Consider the following 19,867-nt stretch of genomic DNA (forward strand, 5'->3'; position numbering starts at 1 on the left):
GGTTAAATGTCCAACTCTTGATTTCGGTTCAGGTCGTGATCTCAGGGTCGTGACATCAAGCCCCATGTTGGGCTCCGTGCTCAGCCCGGAGTCTGCTTGAGATTCTCTTCCTCTCCCTCTGCCCCTCTCCCTACTCACACTATCCGTCTCTCTCAAATAAATGAATAAAATCTTAAAAAAAAAAAAAAAGACATTCTCAGCTTTCACAGTAGAAAGTGAACAGATAAAAACTAATTTAAAACAATCATGCAAGAGGGGCACCTGGGTGGCACACTCAGTTAAGCATCCACCTCCAGGTTTCGGCTCAGGTCATGATCTCAGGGTTGTGAGATCGAGCTCCATGTCAGGCTCTGTGCTCAGCCGGGAGTCTGCTTGAGATTCTTTCCCCCTTCCTCCCCCCTCCCTCTCTGCTCCTCCTCCTGCTCACTCACTCTCTCTCTCTCTAAAATAAATAAATAAAATCTTAAAAATAAATAAATAAAATAAAACAATCATGCAAGAGTACTAAAAGCATTTGTTCAGAAATACAGGCATTAAGATAAATAAAATAGAAGAGATGGCTAAAGGGTTTGTAGCAGTAGTTGCCTCGGGACAGCAGGAATCGAGACCGAGGGTATGGGACGGAGGTTACTATTTTTTTTTTTTTTTAACTAGGCTCCACACTCAGCGTGGAGCCCAACTCCAGGCTTGAACTCACGACCCTGAGATCAAGACCTGAGCTGAGATCAAGAGTCGTATGCTTAACCGACTGAGCCACCCAGACGCCCCTGGAGGCTACTATTTTTAAGTATAAGTAGTGCTATTTGACTTTTTAAAACTACACCCATGAGGGGCGCCTGGGTGGCTCAGTCGTTAAGCGTCTGCCTTCGGCTCAGGTCAGGATCCCAGGGTCCTGGGATCGAGCCCCACATCGGGCTCCCTGCTCAGCGGGAAGCCTGCTTCTCCCTCTCCCACTCCCCCTTCTTGTGTTCCCTCTCTCACTGTCAAATAAATAAAATCTTTAAAATATATATATATATATATACCCATGATTTTTTAATTAAAAAATTAATGCCCATATTTCTTTCTCATGTCTGCTGTGCTCTGGCACTTTCTCAATTCCCCCACCCAGGTTAGGGTCATTTTCATCAATGCCTGCAAGAATTGAGGCCAATTTACATCTCAGTTATAAATTCAAAGCAGGATCAAAAAACAAGGATTCTTTTTTATTTTTCTTTTAAGAGTTCACATTTCACTATGCGACTCTGGAGAGAAAGTCAGTGGAATTTCATATGAGTAAAACTGGAAAGCATTTTGCCTTTTACTTCCTATTGCCCGCCTTGTGTTCTAAATGCATTGCCAATTGACTGGTCTGTTGGCCGCGCTGATGTTATTTTTTTAAATAGACTTTAAAGAAACACGGAGATCAGAAGGTTTTTCAAAAAGAAGAAAAACAGTGGCTTTCTGAAACTTAGCAAAGATGTTAACTTTTAAAGATGCTTAGAAAAAAAACATGGGCTCAACCACTCCCTCCACCCAGACTGAAGCTAGCACCACATGGAAAGTCTCCCCCAAAGCCTCTCTTCCTAATAAGAAAACAGGAACCTTCCTACCAGGCATGAGAGATGGTATGGAGGGAGCACAATCCACATCACCGGGAGAGGTCAATGTTCCCAGGCCAAGCTGGAGTGTCTCGGGGTGGGGCGGTGGTGGGCGGGATCAGGCCACAGACCTGGGCACAAAGCTAGCACATGCGATGTACTTGCTACTGAAGAAGCTCACCATGTGGTTGTTATTTTCATCATGACTGTTCTGTAATGTAACAGGGCAGCGGCAAGTGCGGAATGATGCCCAGGCCTGGCCGTGGGCTGCCATTTTGCCAGCGCGGGTGGAAGTGGCCAAGCCCACGCGGGGAGAACACGGACCCCACCAAATCGTGTCTTTTCCTGTTTGAAAGTCTCCTTCCTCCCAAATCAGAATTACCAAACATGGTTTGGAAATTTCTGCTGAGATGGTTGGACACCTACCAGAAATTCCAAAAAGACCAGAAGCTTCTGGGTAGAGGACTATGAGGGGAAAGCACTCATTTTTATGGACCTCAGCTGTGCCTTGAGACCGCAATTCAGAATGGACTTGGTAATACAGAGAATCCACTGGCTAGGTTTCACAGAGGCCCTTGCACCATGTGTTATACACAGATACTCAGTGTGTGTGTGAGCGTGTGAGCGTGTGTGTGTGTGTGTGTGTGTACAGAGAGGACTAATGCCAGCAGAAGGCAGAGTTCACTGTGGTCCATACATGACGGTCTCCCAGCATGTTAATGTTTGTACCACTCAGTCACAGTAGCGAAATGGAAGCCGCATGAGCTCAGCTGGATGCAGCAGCCCATCAAGGATCCCAACACACACCCATCCTCCTTCTTCCTTTCTGCTCAGTTTGGCCATGAACTCTAACTTGGAAGTGTTCGTTGCACAGTTATTTACTACCTTTGCACAAAAGAAACAAGCAAAAGATAATGAGCCAAAGCTGTCATCTCTGTCCCCATGACATCTGGCTGGAGTCGCAGCTGCTAACCTCCACCCTACCTTCTGACGGCGATGTCCGACCTATCCCTGTCTCCCAAGCCTAACATAGCAGCCTCAATGCTTCCAAGCTAACTTCAGCCTTCTGTTCAAAGTAGTACCGTTTATGTACTTGAATATCGGATGTAACATGCTGATGCTGATGTTTTTATTAGGATTGTTGTCAGTTTTCGTTGTTCTGGTTCCACACTGCTTGGGTTTTGTGAGGTCTGCCCGTATAAGCTCCATTATTTCTAGTGCACCGTCTTTGCTGCAGAAAGGGCTCTTGGGGAGGAGGGGAGAGGGCTCCATGGTTTTCCTTACAGCCCTCAGAGGTATCTAGTGTGGACACCTTCTGGGATGCCCACTTTCCACTACAGCTTCATTTGGTTCCAGGAACCAGGATCATCAGGAACACCTACCGGACGGGAACTATGTGCCAGCCACAGTTCTAGCTCTGTTACTTATTTTATTTCATTTAATCAACACTATGAGGTCAGTAACTATCATTATTCCCATTTTGCATAAAGCAACAGAAGCAATGAAGTCCAGTGGCTCGCTCAGGGTCACACAGAGGATGGACAATTCGCAGCCTGTCCCGTGCACAGAAGGCAGCACCTGGCAGGATTATTGCCTCCTTGGGAAGACGGTGCTATTGGGCATAGAAAGTTCAAGAGGCTTTCCCAGTTCAGACCCCAAACCCAGGTATCCTGGTGCTTTTTAATCTGCTCCAAATAGCTAAAGAAGGAGAAGGACAATTAAAAGATATTAAAAGTAATAAATTAGGTAGTGGAGGTTTAGGAACATTTACCATGCAGAGGTGAACAGTAAGCCAGGTAACAAGTCAGCTAAAATTGGAAGGAGCAGAGGGAGAGGGGAGGATATGAAGGAGAATTACACACATTTAATCATTTGTTCATAACAGGGTATTCATCGGTAGTGTCTGAAGAAATACTGTATTAGGGGCATTATAGAAAATTGTAGTGAGAGAAAGAGCCACAGGAACTACATTACAGACCTTCCTAATCATCAGAGGAAACACAGCTCTATGGATATACACAAAAAACACACAAAGTGAGTCAGAAACAATGAAATAGAAGTAGGGGCACATGGATATCAGCAAAAGCAAACACAGAAAAAGCCAAGATTGCAATTGTAAAGTCTGTATGTTGAATTCAGGGGGAAAAAAGCATTAAGCCAGACAAAGAATGGCACTATGTGATAACGTGATTCCAAAGGACAGAGCTCACAATAAGGCATTAAGCAGTTATGAATCTCTATGCGCTAAAACATAGCACTAACATTAATGAAACAAATTATAGGAGACACAGGATGGAGAGAGACAGTCTCCCTCGGCCATGATGGATCAGCATAAAGGAGTTTAAACACCATAATTAATAAGGTAAATCTAATGGCTATACATGTGTTCTGTAGTCTGAAAACAAAAATAGTCCATTTTAGATCTCAAAAGAAACTTCCCAAGTACCAAGAAATTAGAAAGTAGAGACAATATTCTCTGATTCAATAAGCCACGTATGAAATTAAAAATCCAAAACCCACTTGCCCCAGGAAACGTAAATCAGTCTCCTAAACAATCTCTGATCCAAGAGAAAACCAAAATCGAAACTAAAGAGCATCTAGAAAACAACAGTAATAACATATCCTATGTCGACACCACCAGGACAGAGGTAAGCAGTACTTAGCAGAGGTTTCTCAGTCTTACAAAGTGGTATCACTAAATAAGAGGGAGAAAAATAAATGAACGAAGAGTCCAACTCAGAAAGTTAGTGGAATAATAAATCTAAACAAAGCAAAAGGAAAGAATCGATCTAAAGAAATTAATGAATTCAAAAACAGAAAAAGAGCAGAACTAATAAATAATTCTAAGGATTGCTATTCTTAAAAAAGGAAGGGAAAGGGGTGCCTGGGTGGCTCAGTCGGTTGAGCATCCAACTTTTGGTTTCTGTTCAGGTCATGACCTCATGGTCATGAGATTAAGCCCTGCATCCGGCTCCCCGCTCAGTGGGAAGTCTGCTTGAAGATTCTCTCCCTCTGCCCCTCCCCCCACTCATGTGCGCTCTCTCTCTCTCTCTCTAAAATAAATAAATCTTTAAAAAAAAAAAAAAAAGAAGAAGAGGAGGGGTTCCTGGGTGGCTCAGTCAGTTAAGCATCTACCTTTGGTTCAGGTCATGATCTCGGAGTCCTGGGATCGAGCCCCACATCAGGCTCCCTGATCAGCGGGGAGCCTGCTTCTCCCTCTCCCTCTGCCTCTCCCCCTGCTTGTGTGCTTTCTCTCTCTGTCAAATAAAGAAATAAAATCTTTTTTAAAAATTAAAAATAAATAAATAAAGGAGGGGAAAATGGTAAGATAGATACTAGATATTCTAGTGAAGTAAAAGAAGGAAATGCACAAACACTTCAAAATCATTAGAAAATAATCACTGGCCAGAAGAAATGAATCCTTAAACAATTTTGCTGAATCGAATTTGAATATATTTCAAAACACAAATGTTCTAGGACAATAGAATTTATCAAAACCGACTAAAGAAACAGAAAATCTAAACAGCCTGAGGACTGGTGCCGAGGCAGTCATGCAAGAGCTCCCCCCAGCCCCACAGAAAGCTCATGCCTGGACGTTCTCCAAGCATAGAAAAGCAAGGAAATCCTCCCTCCCTCACTTGTGGAAGATTTGATACCAAAAATCAACAGATTGCTCACAGAAGGGAAACTTTAACCTAATGTCACATATGAATATTGATGCAAAAATCCTTAATAAAATATTAGCAAACAGTACCATTCACATGTGCTCAAAAGAGAGGAAATTCTTAGGTGTAAATCTAACAAAACATGTACTGGATTTGTATACTAAAAAACCCTAAACACTGGCGAGGGAGATCAAAGAACTCTAAATAAATGAGAAACCATTCCCTGTTTGTGGATTAGAAGATTCAGTATGGGGAAGCTGTCGATTCTCCCCAAGTTAATAGATAGGTTTAATGCAATTCCTGTTAAATCCTCTTAAGACTTTTTTATAGATATAAACAATATTATTCTAAAATTAATATAGGAAGGCAAAGGAACTAGAATTGCTAAAACAATTTTGAAAAGGAATAAAGTGAGAGAAATCCATCTACCCTGTTTCAAGACATTATATAGCTACACTAATAAAGACAAGGCGGTACGGATGGAGGGACAGACACACAGATCTGTGGAACAGAGCAGAGAACTCAGAAATAAACCCACATAAATATGGCCAACTTTTTTTTTTTTAAGATTTTATGTTTAAGTTATCTCTATGCCCAATGTGGGGCTCAAACTTAAAACCCCGAGATCAAGAATCCCATGCTCTACTGACTGAGCCAGCTTGGGTGCCCCATGGCCAACTGACTTTAAACAAAGGTGCAAAAGCAATTTTACGGTGGAGAGATAGTCTGTTCAGCTTTGGTGAGGAAGCAAATATATATCTATACACAATTATACAGCATTAGGTCTAACCATATATCATTAAATCCCACTAAACCTAACAGTTTATATAAAAATTAACTCAAAATGGATCATACATTTAAATGTAAAACATAAAACTACAAAACTTTAGAAGATACTATACAAGAAAGTCTTTGGGATCTAGAGCTTAATAAAGAGTTCTTAGACATGACCCCAAAAACACAACCCATAAAGGAAAGAAAAAAAAAATCAATAAAGTAGACTTGGTTGAAATTAAAATCTTTTCCTCTAAGAGGTTAACATGTGAAGCCAATGTGGGAAAGATTAAAAAAGAAGCTACAGACTGGGAGAAAATATTTGCAAACCATAAATCTGACCAAAGACATATCTAGAATTTATAACCCCATGAAAGACAGGAATTTAGAATATCAAGTTGGAGGCCCTTCAGTTGGAGTCTGAGTCCCTGTCGGCTGCTGTAACCAAACAGCACAGATTGGGTGGCTTATAAATAACAGCAACTCATTTCTCACAGTTCTGGGGGCTGGGAAGTCCGAGATGGTCACATGGTGCCACAGGTCACAGATTCTCCTTACAACCTCCCATGGCAGAAGGGGCTAGGGAGCTTGGGGGGGCCTCTTTTATAATCCCAATCATGGGGGCTTCACTCTCATGACCTCATCACTTCCCAAAGGCTCTACACACAAACATTACCACATCAGGTATTAGGATTTAACATACAAACTTTGAGAGGACATGGACATTCAGGCCATAGCAGTTGCAGAAAATATGGGAAAAAAAATAATGTTGGGACATCCTAGTGGCCATTGGAGAATGACTTTGATCTATTACACCTAAGCCAACACACATTCTAAAATACAACGGTTCAAAAGATTTCAATGCAGACGTCGAAATCATAAAAGCGCTCGAAGAAAATATGGGGGAAATTATTTACATCCTCAGAAGGGACAATGCCTTCCAATATGACATAAACCTTCAGAGACTGATTATATTAGCCACGTAAAAATTCAAAGTTTTTGTACAGCAAAAGGCAAAGTGACAAGAAAGGGAGTAACTGGGAAAAACACAAGTAGCTCAAATCACAAAGAACTAATTTTGGGTGGACACAGGGTAAGATCCGAGGCGCCCATCGGGGCTCTACCACAGTGGAGTTTCATGACACTTGGTCTTGCTGGTCAGATTCTTCTCTCCTTCCACCTCACAGGGGAAAATGTCCCCAAATCCTCACCAACAACTATCATCTGCTTTGGCAAATACCACTGGCTATGGCAAATGAGCAAAATCAATCAACTAAAAGGACCACGAATAAGCCACGACCCCAGCTGTAAATAGCACTGAGTGTTGTCCACTTTCTCACGCAAGGAGGGAAAGCACACTATTAAATCCCCTTTCAATCAGAGAAGGAAGGGCCCGACAATCTCTCCTAGTGTTTAGGCCAATTTTCTGCTGGAACCATGAGGAGGCTGGCAGCTTCCTCTTCCTGTCCATCACCTCCTTGACAGAGCTTTGCAGGCTCAAATCCTGGCTGTGGCCAAGCTATGTTGGCAAGACCACTGCTCCCCAGAGGTCTAAACTTGCCTTTCGTAGCATCTTGAAACAATATGGGGGGCGTGGGGGGGTGTTGCCTTTTGTCTCTAATAGGCATGGTACCCATAGCACCCAAGAACACAAAATACATCCTCCTTATTCTCTCCCTCCGTCCCGCCTCCTCTCTCTGCTGCCATCAGCCACGCGGTAAAATGGGTCTGCTATATTCTCAGTACAGACAAATGTTGGGCACTGAAAAATCAGCCCATTGATTTATTAGATTTTTCACTTTGGACCAGTTACCATGGCCTTTTGAAAATGCAGACCATAGGAGGGAATGTTATAAACTTAGAAATATTATCCAGTTTCCATTACCTCCAGTAAAAAATGTCTACCGGGTAAGAGGGGAAAAATACCACTTTGGGGACCAAGTCCAATAAATTTGGGTAAAGGATGAGGCAACTCCTAGTTAAGGAGCTTCACTGCAGAGAACTTAAAGTAAAAAGAAGATATTTAAAGCCCTTTAAATCTGGAAGAGTCACTCAAGAGACCAGGACAAAAGGAACCAAAGAAATGGCTCACAAGAATCCTAAAAAATAGAGAGAAGAGAATTGGCCCAGTTCCATTCAGTTAAAATGCGTGTCGAGCATGGAGCTACTTGGCAGGCCCTGCCTTCAGCTGGAGCTCTCTAGCATGGCATGACCTTGCATCAGAGAGCAAAGCTGTGGGGCAGCCAGGCCATTTGAGGACTTTTGGGGACCCTAGAAACTTTTGCCTTTGTGGATACTATGAGTTTCCCAAGGATGCCATAAAATCACTACAGACTTAGCAGCTTAAATAGTACACATGTATTATCTTACCATTCTGGAGGTGAGAAGTCCTGAGATCAAGGCGTCAGCAGAGCTGTGCATCTTCTGGAAGCTTCTGGAGGCTGCCCACATTCCCTGCTCAGGGCCCCTTCTTCCAGCCCCAAAGCCAGCAACAGTTGCCATCCCACCAGCTGTCCTTGTGCCCCCCCTTTCTACTTTTAAGGACCCCTGTGTCTACCCTGGGCCCACCCAGACAACCCAGGGTCATCTCTCTATTTTAAGGTCAGCTGATTAGCAATCTTAATTCCGTGTGCAACCCTGAGGCCCCTTTGCCATGAAACCTAGCACGTTCACAGATTCTTGGGACTAGGACATAAACATCAGGGCAGGCCACTACTCTGCTGTGCACAGGCCACTTCCTCCCTAAAAAAAAAAAAAATTTTAAAACCATTTTTTGACCACATGAGTATAAAGATGAAAATATGAACATTATCTATTAAAACCTTTTCTTCCATCTAAAAGCTCATTTATTTTATTCAGGTTGTCAAAGAGGTTAAACATTGTCATGGGCCCCTAAAGGTCACAAGGCCCCTGGCACCGTGCCTGCTGTGTCTGATGGGTAAGTGGGCCCTGGGTGCAGCCGCAATGCCCTCTGGCCCCAGATTCTGCAAGCAGAAGCACCCACGAGTCCATCCGTGGGGCTTGAGGCTCCAAGGCGCAGGGGAAAATCGTGAGCAATAGCGGGAGGAAGGGGGGCGCAGAAAGCACGGGTATATTCACTCTGAACATAGAGAGAGAGATAACCAAGTTACTTGTGTTCTCCAAACCTCAGTTTCTTCATCCACAGAGTGGGGACAAGGAAAGGACCTTCCTGGCAGAGTTACTGAGAGCACCTTGTACAGTAAGGCAGAGTGCTCAGTCACCCTGCTATAGGGAACCACCGTGGTTTTATTTAAAGAAATTTTCCTGCTGGCCAAATTAATGTCAGTAAAATACAGATGTGTCACAGGAAGGTTTTCACAAAATGTCAGACTCTTCTTCTTCGCTGCAATGCGACCGAGCCAGTTCTAGTCTTTCCTGGGTGCCCTCTGGGGGCGAGGGGGGCACTGGAGGTTCGAGCTGTGAACGGCTAGAGGAGGGAGCTCCGAGGAAAGTGGGGGTGAGGCCACGTTATAAATCACAGCAGCCACGGTTCATGGAGTCTCTGCTGTGTCCCGAATGTGCCACCGTGTCTCACTGAACACTCACAACGAGCTGAGAGAGGGAGTCGTCACTTCTCCCGACAGACCAGGAAACAGAGGCCGGGAAGGGCCGGGAGCCCACCTGGACCACCCACCTGCCCCAGGGTCAGGACTCGAAGACCACACACAGGGAGTGAGGCCCATCAGAAAGAGGGGAGGACGTGGTCTGAGTGCCCTAAGAGCACTGGCTGGAGAGAAGAAAGAGGGGTTAGCACAGGGGCTGGAGCGTGAGCAGGACCCTCCACAAAAGACCAGAAGAAATACCAAGAAATCAGCAGCAACAGGGCGCTCACTGCATGCCAGGGACTATCCTGACTGCCTGCCGTGTATTAATTGGTTCAGTCCCCTCAGCCACCTTATGTGGCAGGTACCACTGTCATCATTTTATAGATAAAGAAACTGAGGCACAGAAAGGTTCAGAAACATAGCCAGGGCCATGCCAACTAGGAAGTCTGGATCCCCAACTCACCCCGGAATCGGTGCTCCTGTCTGCCCTCCCACACCAGCTGAGGACCTGGTCATCAGAGAAGGAAGGACAGCGAAGGCATGGGAGAGCTGCCTCCCCAGAGGGTGTGACAAGTTTCTCTCAGTGGTCTGCGCACTAAAGAGCCCCCCTACTATGAGTGCATTCTGGGCAGGGGGCGGCAGCCCAGCCTCTGGATAATTGATCTGAACAATTTCGAGTGATGCAGCAGGAGGGGCGGTTGCTGAGCCTTTCCCTCTGGAGGGCGCTACCTAGCACTGGGGGTTCGGTGGCACACAAGAGCTAGGTCCCGCCTGCTGCCTGGGAGTGAGATCAGTGCCAGTACCAACAAATAAATTGGTCATCAAATAAAGCCAAGTAAGGACACAGAGCGACTAAGAGTGAGTTTCAAAAGAATGGTCAGAAAAAAGCCTCTGAATGCAAGAGGGCAGAGCCTTCAGATAGAATGGCAAGTGCAAAGGCCCTGAGGCAGGAGCATGCTTCCTTTATCTGTGGAACAAAGAGGAGGCTCCTGCTAGGGGTGCAGTGAGCAAGGGGAATGAGTCAGACAGATAGTGGGAGCCAATCCACAAAGGCTATGTGGGTCCAGGGTGGAAGCATGACAGGAGCTAATTAGGGGAGGGACCCCACTGCAGGCAGGTCCCCCTCCACCTGGAAACCGATTAGAGAAAAGACAGGGTATACCCAGCAACCTTCTGGAAGGTTTCCCGGGGAGTCACAGCTAGGGAAAGTGGACCCTTGAATAAAGCAGAGTGGAAATTCCATCCCTGGGAAGGAGTACCAGACCCCACCATCTCTTCAGCCGCCCCCTCCTCACCTCCTCTGAGCTGGGGTCCAGCACGTCCTGCAGATGCTCCCAACAGGGACAGCACGGAGCGCCAACCCTGCAGCCTCAAGATTTCAAAGATTTTACCTTCTGAGAGCTTCTTTCTTAGTCACTGGCACCCAGGAAACCAGGTATGGGCCATGCAGGCATAAGTGAGAGTTTTATTTAATTTCAAACAACTCTCCCTGCATTGTGGAAACATAACATGAAGAATTGATCGCATGCCTGGCTTTTTACTTGAACTTGCAGAGGTTTTCATGAAAACCCCTCCATTTTGTGCCAAACTCAGCAATTCAAAGACTGTCAGTTTTCAAAGAAGTTAGAAAGGAGTTTGGAAGCTTCTGTCTTCCCAGCCCCCGCAGGTGGCAAACATTTCATGTCACCGGTAAGTGAGGAGACACAGCACCACGCATTCTGAAAACACACACACACTCAACAGGAGATGAGTGATGGTGTGCCAGCCAGCCTCCCTTCGAGCTCTGCTCCAGGGACTGCTGGGCGTCCCTCCGAGCTCCCGGCCCCAGTCCCTGGCGCCCCTTCCCTCTGCGCCCCGGGGGGGCTGCCGCTGTGCATTCTTGGAGGTGGGGGCGGGGGGCAGTGAGAGAGCCATGAAGGCAGAAAACCAGATCAACTGAAGAGAAAGGGAGGGCCTGGGTGAACACTTCTCACTGGGGAGCCGGAGGTCCAGTCACTGGGCAGAACCCCAGGGCCAGGCAGGTGCTGGGAAGGCTCCCCCTCCAGCCCATGAACACCCTCCAGCGGCGTCTCTCTTTGCCTCTGCCTCTTCTTACCTGCGTTTCCCTCCTCACCAGACCCCACCATCTCTTCAGCCGCCCCCTCCTCACCTCCTCTGAGCTGGGGTCCAGCGCGTCCTGCAGATGCTCCCAACAGGGACAGCACGGAGCGCCAACCCTGCAGCCTCAAGATTTCCAGACGTCTGCTCCTCTCGGACCCTCCGCTCACACCCCCCACCCCCCGGGCCCCAGATCATCACCTCTGCTGGCCCTGTGGAGTCTTCAGATGACCCCGGTCCTCCCGGCCAAGCTTGTGTCACTTCTAAAGCCTCATCTCCCCCAGTGGCTCCTTGAACTTGCCCTGCACTTCCAGGGAATCAGCCCTCTGCCTTTGATTCCTCCCCCACCAGCCCTGGAGCTGAACCTCACACCCTTCCTTCCAAATGCGCTCTGTGTCCTACCAGCTCGCAAAATGCCCTTGTCCCCGGACCTCCTCCAGGGAAATGGCCACCGATTCTACCGCCCCCTAGTGCAGAAAGTGCCCTCAGTGCCAAGTGGGACCGTTACAATTCTATGAGCTCCGGACACCAGCTGAGTGCTCGGCAGCTCTCCCTGTCCTCTTGCTAGAAGCGTCCAACCCCTACACCGGCCACACTCACTGTCTGCAGAGGACCCTGCCTCCTGCTTCAGCAAGAATGTAAAACCAACCCTCTAGTGCCAAGGCTGTGAATCCACCTCAGGGTTTCTCCCGCACCTTCAGTATCTCAAGGGACAAGGAGACCCTCTTCCTTTCCAGGGTGAGCTCCTCCACCGGCGTCAGTCCCACTCCTCCCAGCCACCCCCGAGCCCCTCAGCGATCTGCCCCATGGGCCACCAGCCCCTCCTGTGAACACAGCTGTCTCCGGAGCAGAAGGGGGAGACAAGCCTTTCCTTGGGGCACCTCATCTGCTCCTTTCCTTCACCATCAGAATTGTGTACGGGGAGGCCCACACTCAGAACCTTTGCTACAGCTTTCCACCAATAAATAGAAAGCCAGCTCCACCATCACTGTGTCCTCGGTCACAAGCCTGGCTCACAGCCGGGGACCCACTCCTCTGGCTCTAAAGAGCCCGACTGCTTTTTAAAAAGTCAGCCAACCAGCCAAACCCTCCCAGTCCTCACCTTACAAACTCATCAGTCAAACAGCTACCCCACTTTAAGGACACATTTACAGACTCTCCAGAGAATAAGAATCGTTTTGTTTATTAAACAATTAAAATTTAACACATGTGGTTATTTTTAATTGCCTGTATCTTGCCCACATCATTACAGCATCTATTCCCCTCCAGCAGAATAATTAACTTGTCAATCATCACTTTGGTTATAACTGTAACACCCGTATGTCTAATATACTTTCTGAAATTAGGGAAATTAAAGATTGGCTTTTATTAGTATACTAACATTTCACTAAACTGCAGTGCGATGGAGAAGGATAATTTCTACTGGTGAAAAATGTAAATTATTCAGTATCATGAAAATAATTATACTTTATTACTTTCAAATAGAAAAATTATTAAAACTAGAATTATAGTTTGTCATCAACTGGATTATGAACTAGTCACAGACCTAGGCTAAGCCTTGTGACCTGCCATATGGTCCTTCACGCCTACATCCCAAATCTGATAACAGCTCTTTCCCCATCCCTCATCAATGGGTACTTTGCGGATGCTAGTGAATCTGTTAACATACTGGATTCTTCCACCAGAATGAAAGCTCCCTGCAAGCAGGCCACTCCTTGCTCACCTTGTATCCCTAGTGCTGAGTACGGAGTGCTCAGTAACAGCTGAATGAATTCATAAACACACAAAGAGAATGTCAGAAACAAGTAAGATTATGGATGTTCACTTAAAAATACCAACCATACGAGGCACCTGGGTGGCTCAGTCGTTAAGCGTCTGCCGTCAGCTCAGGTCATGATCCCAGGGTCCTGGGATTGAGCCCCGCATCGGGCTCCCTGCTCAGTGGGGAGCCTGCTTCTCCCTGTGTGTGCTCTCTCATCTCTCTCTCACACTCTCTGACAAATAAATAAATAAAATCTTCACACAAAAAAAATGCCAGCTATGAAAGTCCTACAGATGAAAAGTATTAATAATATCCTTAAATATATATGCATTGTAACCCCCACGTGCTCCCGTATTCTAACAACCAGACAGAAGCCTTTATACACAGCAATACCCATCTGGCTCCGACCTCAAAGGGCCGGCAACCTCTTGCCCTTCCATTCCTAAAACATTCCCAGCCAAAATGCAACTCTCTGAGATGAGGGTAGGTTCTGCATGTTTAACTAGAAAAATCAAGCTCTAATTCCTGCCCTGCCCTTGCTTGTCTTGGCTTGAATTCCACAATTTCCCTTTACCCGGCAAGATTCAGGAAGCGGCCACGGGCCTTTGGAGGAGCAGGCAGGGTTGTAACCGGCCCAGAGGGCCCTCAGGCCGTTCAGTATGCTTGTTACCAGAGCTACGTGGATGAAGGCATCCTCCAGGGCTGCTCCGCTGGGGTGGGGGGGGAGGTCGGGCTAGGCAGGCTAAGCTCCCCTGCGCCCCCCAGATTCGCACGGCGCAGCCTCGCCTCCCTGTATCCTCCAAAGGTTTCTGTGGCTAAAAATAAAGCTTCCAAGCCACTGTTTTAAATAAACCCAAAGAGATGCAGAGGGAAGAAACTAACATTTACTGAGCACTCACTATGTGCTGGGTAATTTCATTTGACCTCCACTGCATCTTGACCCCATAGAGAATAGTTATCTTATTTCAGGCAGCAAACTGAGGTTCCAAGAAGGGAAATCTCATAACCAACAAGAGTCAAGAGCCGTGACGTGACTCCAAAGGCATTCTGTTGTCCGTGCCATCGTCCATCACTAGAAATCGTCACTCCTCAACCTTCCACGGCCCCTCTCCTCTCCCGACTCCCACTGCAAACTTGTTCTCGGTCACTGACACTCGCAGATTAATGAACTCATTACCATTCCATGTGAATGGACCTTTGTCAATTTGTTACTCCCTAACAATATTCGTTCGTTAAAAAATCATTACTTGAGTGTCTTAATAGATGCCTGGTACAGGGCAAGGCGACCAGGCATTGTCTCTATCATAAAGGTACTCCCAGACCAGCAGGGAGGAACACAGAAGCCCATAAATAGGAATATTAAAAATGGTACCATAGGGGCACGTGGGTGGCTCAGTTGTTAAGCATCTGCCTTCGGCTCAGGTCATGATCCCAGGGTCCTGGGATGGAGCCCCATGTCGGGCTCCCTGCTCAGCAGGAAGCCTGCTTCTCCCTCTCCCTGCCACTCCCCCTGCTTGTGTTCTCTCTCTCGCCGTGTCTCTGTCAAATAAATAAATAAAATCTTAAAAAAAAAAAAAAATGGTACCATAGACACCTGTCCTGGGAACAGCGTGGGGATCGAGGTCATGGGGAGAGGGAAAGAGGGACACCTGCTGCCTTCTTCATTGTCAGCATTTGATGGTTCCCATGGCTGACATGTTTTCTGGTCATCCTGGGACGGATCCCAATGCTTCTAGCATTATTCATGCCTCTGGGGAATAAAAAGGTTCAGATACCAAAATTCATCCTTGTCCTATTTCCTCTTCAGTCCTTAGTGGAGACAGTCCTATTCCAGGAGGTAAGACAAACTGAAACTCATCAAATTTCTTTCCATTGTCCTTGAAGGACAATTTGACTTGAAATACATTTAGCCAAAAAAAAAAAATCTGACTCTTAAAAGCAATTCTATCCCTTGTCTTCTAAGATGTTCCTGTCCTAGGCATAGTCAAAGAAAGATACTGTTCTACTGCAATTTCTTGTTCACCTAAAATGCTCTTGTGTTCTAGATGAAATGGAATGTGAGTGTTATTCCTACGCTGCTCGGTCTTTCTAATCCAATAATAACTCGACCACTGGCTCTCTAATGACAGTGGTTAGACAGGTTAATATCCCAGCATTAAGGTAAAATCCCTTCATTCATCCCTATGGATAATCTCAAGATCAATCTTTCTGTCCAAGTTTCCATTCCCCTTGAGCAATTCAACATTTTCTTCCCCCAAATTCTTGCCTTTCAGAATCTAAACAGTGAAAACAACTGTCATGGTAATGAGCTGATTAGAGCACAATGCACACCACAGAGCAAAAATCATCATTATGAGCACATACATGGGCGCTGCTGAAAAGCAAAGTGAAAAAAAATGCACTACACAGGGAGCCTGGGTGGCTCAGTTGGTTAAGCGACTGCCTTCGGCTCAGGTCATGATCCTGGGGTCCCGGGATCGAGTCCCACATCAGGCTCCCTGCTCAGCAGGGAGTCTGCTTCTCCCTCTGACCCTCCTCCCTCTCATGCTCTCTGTCTGTCATTGTCTCTCTCGCAAATAAATAAAACCTTAAAAAAAAAGAAAAAAAGAAAAAAAATGCACTACACAAAACAGCACAAATACATAACCAAATGTTGTCAAAATGCACAAATTATCCCAGCTCCGGAAATGTATTTGAAGGACATAATTCAAAGGAAGAAAAAAGTATGAAAATGCTTTCTTGCAAAATGATATGTGATACCAGAAAACCGAGAAGGTAGCTGGAGCCATGGCCGGGTAAATTACAGGCTATTAAAAATGACCATTACGAAGTCTCAGTAACAGCATGAAAAATGCTTTGATACGTTCTTAAGTTAAAATAACATGATTGCATATGTAATAGGATTACAAATATGTCCCCCAAAAAACTATGTTTGTCCAAGGACAGTGGAATCATGGGTACCGTTTTTAAATGTTGCTAGATGTTATAATATCGTCTTTACAATAAAAAAGCGCAGAGGAAAATAGATGATGAGTCACTGCCTGACAACTGTCACTACGTAAGAAAGTCTCCTCTACAGTGACAATGACAGGCAGTTAAATGTGAGCACAGATGTCAGGTTCCCCTCCTTTATCCTGGTTTATTTATTAATGTTGACCTTTCCAGGAATTAAAAAGTAATCGAATCAACAAATTACAGATTTTACACAACTGCCAAGAGGTAATGAGCAAATACTGAAATGAAATTCTAGAGTGTGGCACAGACAGGAAGGTGAGGCGGGCAGGGCAGGAGGGGTCTTAGCTAACTGGGCCAGTTTCCTAATGTCAGCGTGGGAGGCCTTTGTGCCCTTGGCTTTTCAGTTGTCATCAGATGTTAGACGAACCTGAAAATTCTCGCTTAAATTCAGAAAGCACCCAAGGTCCTATGGACCCTTCTAGGCCTTGCCTAGCTCCCGGTCTCCACTCGCTGTCCACATGGCTGGAATCACAGGACAACCCCACAGATGTGGCCCTGCTTCCGTCTCCATGACCAGCCCTGGGTTGAGGTGGGGAGGTTGTTTGGTTTTATTGTGCGCATTGTTTTGGCACATACAATTTTTCATTATTGCAGTAAAGATACATAACATAAAATGTATCATTTCAGCCATTTTTAAGTGTACAATTCAGTGGCATTCAGTGCATTCACATCCCTGTGCGACCACCACCTCCATCCAGCTCCAGAACTTTCCATCACCCCAAACTGAAACTCAGGACCCATTAAACAACAACTCCCCATTCCCCCTCCTCCAGGCCCTGGTGGCCACCAAGGGGTCTCACTAAGTGGAATCACACAATGTTTGTCCTTTTGTGACTGGTTTATTCCACTTAGCATAATGTCCTCAAGGCTCATCCATGGTATAGCACATGTCAGAATGTCCTCCCCTTTTAAGGCTGAGTAATATGTAATATTCCACTGTGTGCCTGTACCATGGGAGGGAGAGCCTACCTCTCTTAGGATTACTATCAGTTTCATCTTGTTATTGACCCAACCCCGGGCCCAAGGTCAATTCTGAGAAATGGGCTCCATCTCGTTCTCAGGCCTCATATTGGCTCACCCTTCATTTCTACTACTTCTCTATAGTCCTTTATTTGGGAACCTCCCTGGGCTTCCAGTCCTCAGATTCTAAAGGATTCATACCATCTACTCCAGAACAGTGGCTTGGACCTGTTACCTATTGCTCAGTGTCAGAGTTCCCACCTTGGGCTGTGTTCAGTCTACCAGTCAGGGTACCAGTAACTCATCACAGATCCAAGATGGCAGCCACCTGCCTAAGCTGCATTGTTTTTACAACACCTTTGTCTACTCAGCCCAACCTGCCAGGTGGGTCCTTCTCTCTCTTCTTGTACAGGGGATAACATCATTTCAAGAGATGCTTGTGTCTACAGCAAGCCCAGCATCCTGTCCACATTCCAATTTTCTTCACTTCTGTTGCTTATCACCAGATACTTCTCTGCATCTTCCCTGTCTCTGTTCAAACCCTATAACATTAGACCCAAGGCATGGAGTCTAGAAAAGCACAGGTCTACCCACACTTACAGCCAAAGTGAGTTCCTTCCTTGAGTGATGACACCAGTGAATTTGGTCAGACGTCTAGCATCCACTTCAATCCACTGATGGAGGTCATTCCTTCCTGCACACCACGCCCCATCGTAAAAGTCATTTTCATTAATACCTGCCTGGAAAGAAAGAGAGAGAGATGTTCTTCAAAAAGACCCAGAATCAATGAATATTTTCATGAGACTTGTGGGGGCTCGGGGGGGGGGGGGGGGTAGAAGAAAATGAACACGGGACAGAGAAAAAAATCACTATGTCCTGAACACTCCTTTTCCTAAATCATAACACGGAGTGGCCTGTTATTAACAAGTTGGAAATATTTCAATATGATACGTCCTCTTCTTGCCCAGTGTTGAAGATGAAATTTAATGAGCTCCCCTATTACTCATGCATCCAGCAGGCACAGACCGTCTCCTATGTACCAGCCTACACATGCCAGGTGCTGGGGATACAAAGGTGAATCCTTCCCTCCCAGAACCTCACCATCCAGGCAGGAAGAAAGACATGAAAACAGATGAATTAGAAACACAATGGGGCCTGTGTTATTCCGGGAACCGGAGCAAACTGCTACAGGAGCATTTAAGGCTAATGGCTTACTTGGTCTGGGAGAGACCAGCACAGAGGCGCTATCCGAGCTGAATGTTGAAGGGTAAGTTTATCTACTGAATATTTATTTACTGGCATTTAAGTCACTTGACGTGTTGAGTTTGGGCTACTATTCCTACCAAAGATTCTTCTGATCTGAATTTACAAGGTATGTGACATTTCTGCTCTGGAATTTTTCCTGTATTATCACCATTTCAAGAAAGAATTCCAAGGAAGGAAGGATGAGATAAAAGGGGGAAAAAAGGATATTTGAACTAAGTGAAGCTTCCTAATTTACTAAGACCCTTTCTACATGAACCCATGGCTATTCCCATAGCTATTTCACAAATACAGAATCAGAAAAAAAGTCTAAGTGATATTTGAAAGACAGGCCAGCCCACCTTTCCTCCCTCTGAGCACCTCGCAGCTCAAATTCTGGGGCAGCCTTACTTCTAATGGGCAACAGTGATGTGAAACTCGCAGTCCAGCTACAGCGGACGAACAACATGGCCAAGGCTTCCATGAGTGGGGCCCTACCATCTCTGCGCCAGCTAACATCCGCCTTGTATCAGGACCAAACCATAGCACATGCACTCCCACCCCCTCCTGAAACAATCTGGAAAGAGCTTTGAGGGAAATGTCAGAACACTCACATATCACGGTCTCCTGAAAGCACTACCATCTCGGGTGAAGGTGACTGCAAACACCCATTAGTCAACATTCTCCAGAAACTCAAGCTCTCAATTAACCAGCCCCTTGGGGTCTCATGGCATACAGGGCGTCTGTGATCGGGACCTGGGAGTGCTACAAGGTTCTGCCTTCTAGAACCGTCAAGGAAAGGCTAAATTATGCAAGTGTGTCTTACCGGTACTCACCCATGCTTTCACGGGTTTTGTTAAAGTGAGGGTGACCCTCTGACACCCAAGCTCTCATTTCCCAAAACTGCCCGCCAACAAGGAGACCACTGCCCCAGGCTGGAGGCTACTGGCATGGTCCCTGCACCTCCTCACCAAAGGCAGGGATCCTCCCAATGACAGACACCTGTTTAGCACATCAGCACTTACAATACCACCACTGAGCTTCCTTTGAGAAACCGTAACACTTAGTTTTTGTTGGGCTCCTCTTTTCGCGTAAACAACCCATGAGACTGGTGTTTACTTCATTTACTAAAATCAACCTTCACCGTGCCTCTACAATCTGCCAGGTACTGGCCCAGGTAAGAGGAATGGAAAGGTGGAAAACGTG

At 46.1% G+C, this 19,867-nt stretch overlaps 2 protein-coding genes across 5 annotated transcripts in view; both read right to left on the reverse strand.

The window, feature by feature from the left end:
• The window catches only part of CPXM2 (carboxypeptidase X, M14 family member 2), a 71,407-nt gene extending 59,274 nt beyond the window's left edge, over positions 1–12,133 (reverse strand). The window contains exons 1-2 of one of the 4 annotated variants that reach the window (XM_032423245.1): positions 11,735–11,790; positions 8,390–11,074 (exon numbers count right to left, since the gene is read on the reverse strand). Coding sequence is in view for 1 of the 4 variants with exons in the window: in XM_032423244.1 (XP_032279135.1) it covers positions 11,735–11,880 (146 nt within the window). In the remaining 3 variants the exon portion in view is untranslated. Of the gene's footprint in view, positions 1–8,389; positions 11,679–11,734 lie in introns of those variants that run through there. The other 3 variants (XR_004301688.1, XM_032423244.1, XM_032423246.1) reach the window with 3 other exon arrangements.
• A 5,688-nt stretch (positions 12,134–17,821) lies between these two features.
• Positions 17,822–19,867, reverse strand: part of LOC116643933 (inactive carboxypeptidase-like protein X2) — a 52,120-nt gene continuing 50,074 nt past the window's right edge. Inside the window, exon 4 of the mRNA XM_032423014.1 lies at positions 17,822–18,159. Within this exon, the coding sequence (XP_032278905.1) occupies positions 18,016–18,159 (144 nt within the window). The 3' untranslated portion in view covers positions 17,822–18,015. The remainder of the gene's footprint in view (positions 18,160–19,867) is intronic.

This window comes from Phoca vitulina, unplaced genomic scaffold (assembly GCF_004348235.1).
Source record: "Phoca vitulina isolate PV1807 unplaced genomic scaffold, GSC_HSeal_1.0 scaffold28, whole genome shotgun sequence".
NCBI classification, from domain to species: Eukaryota; Metazoa; Chordata; class Mammalia; order Carnivora; family Phocidae; genus Phoca; species Phoca vitulina.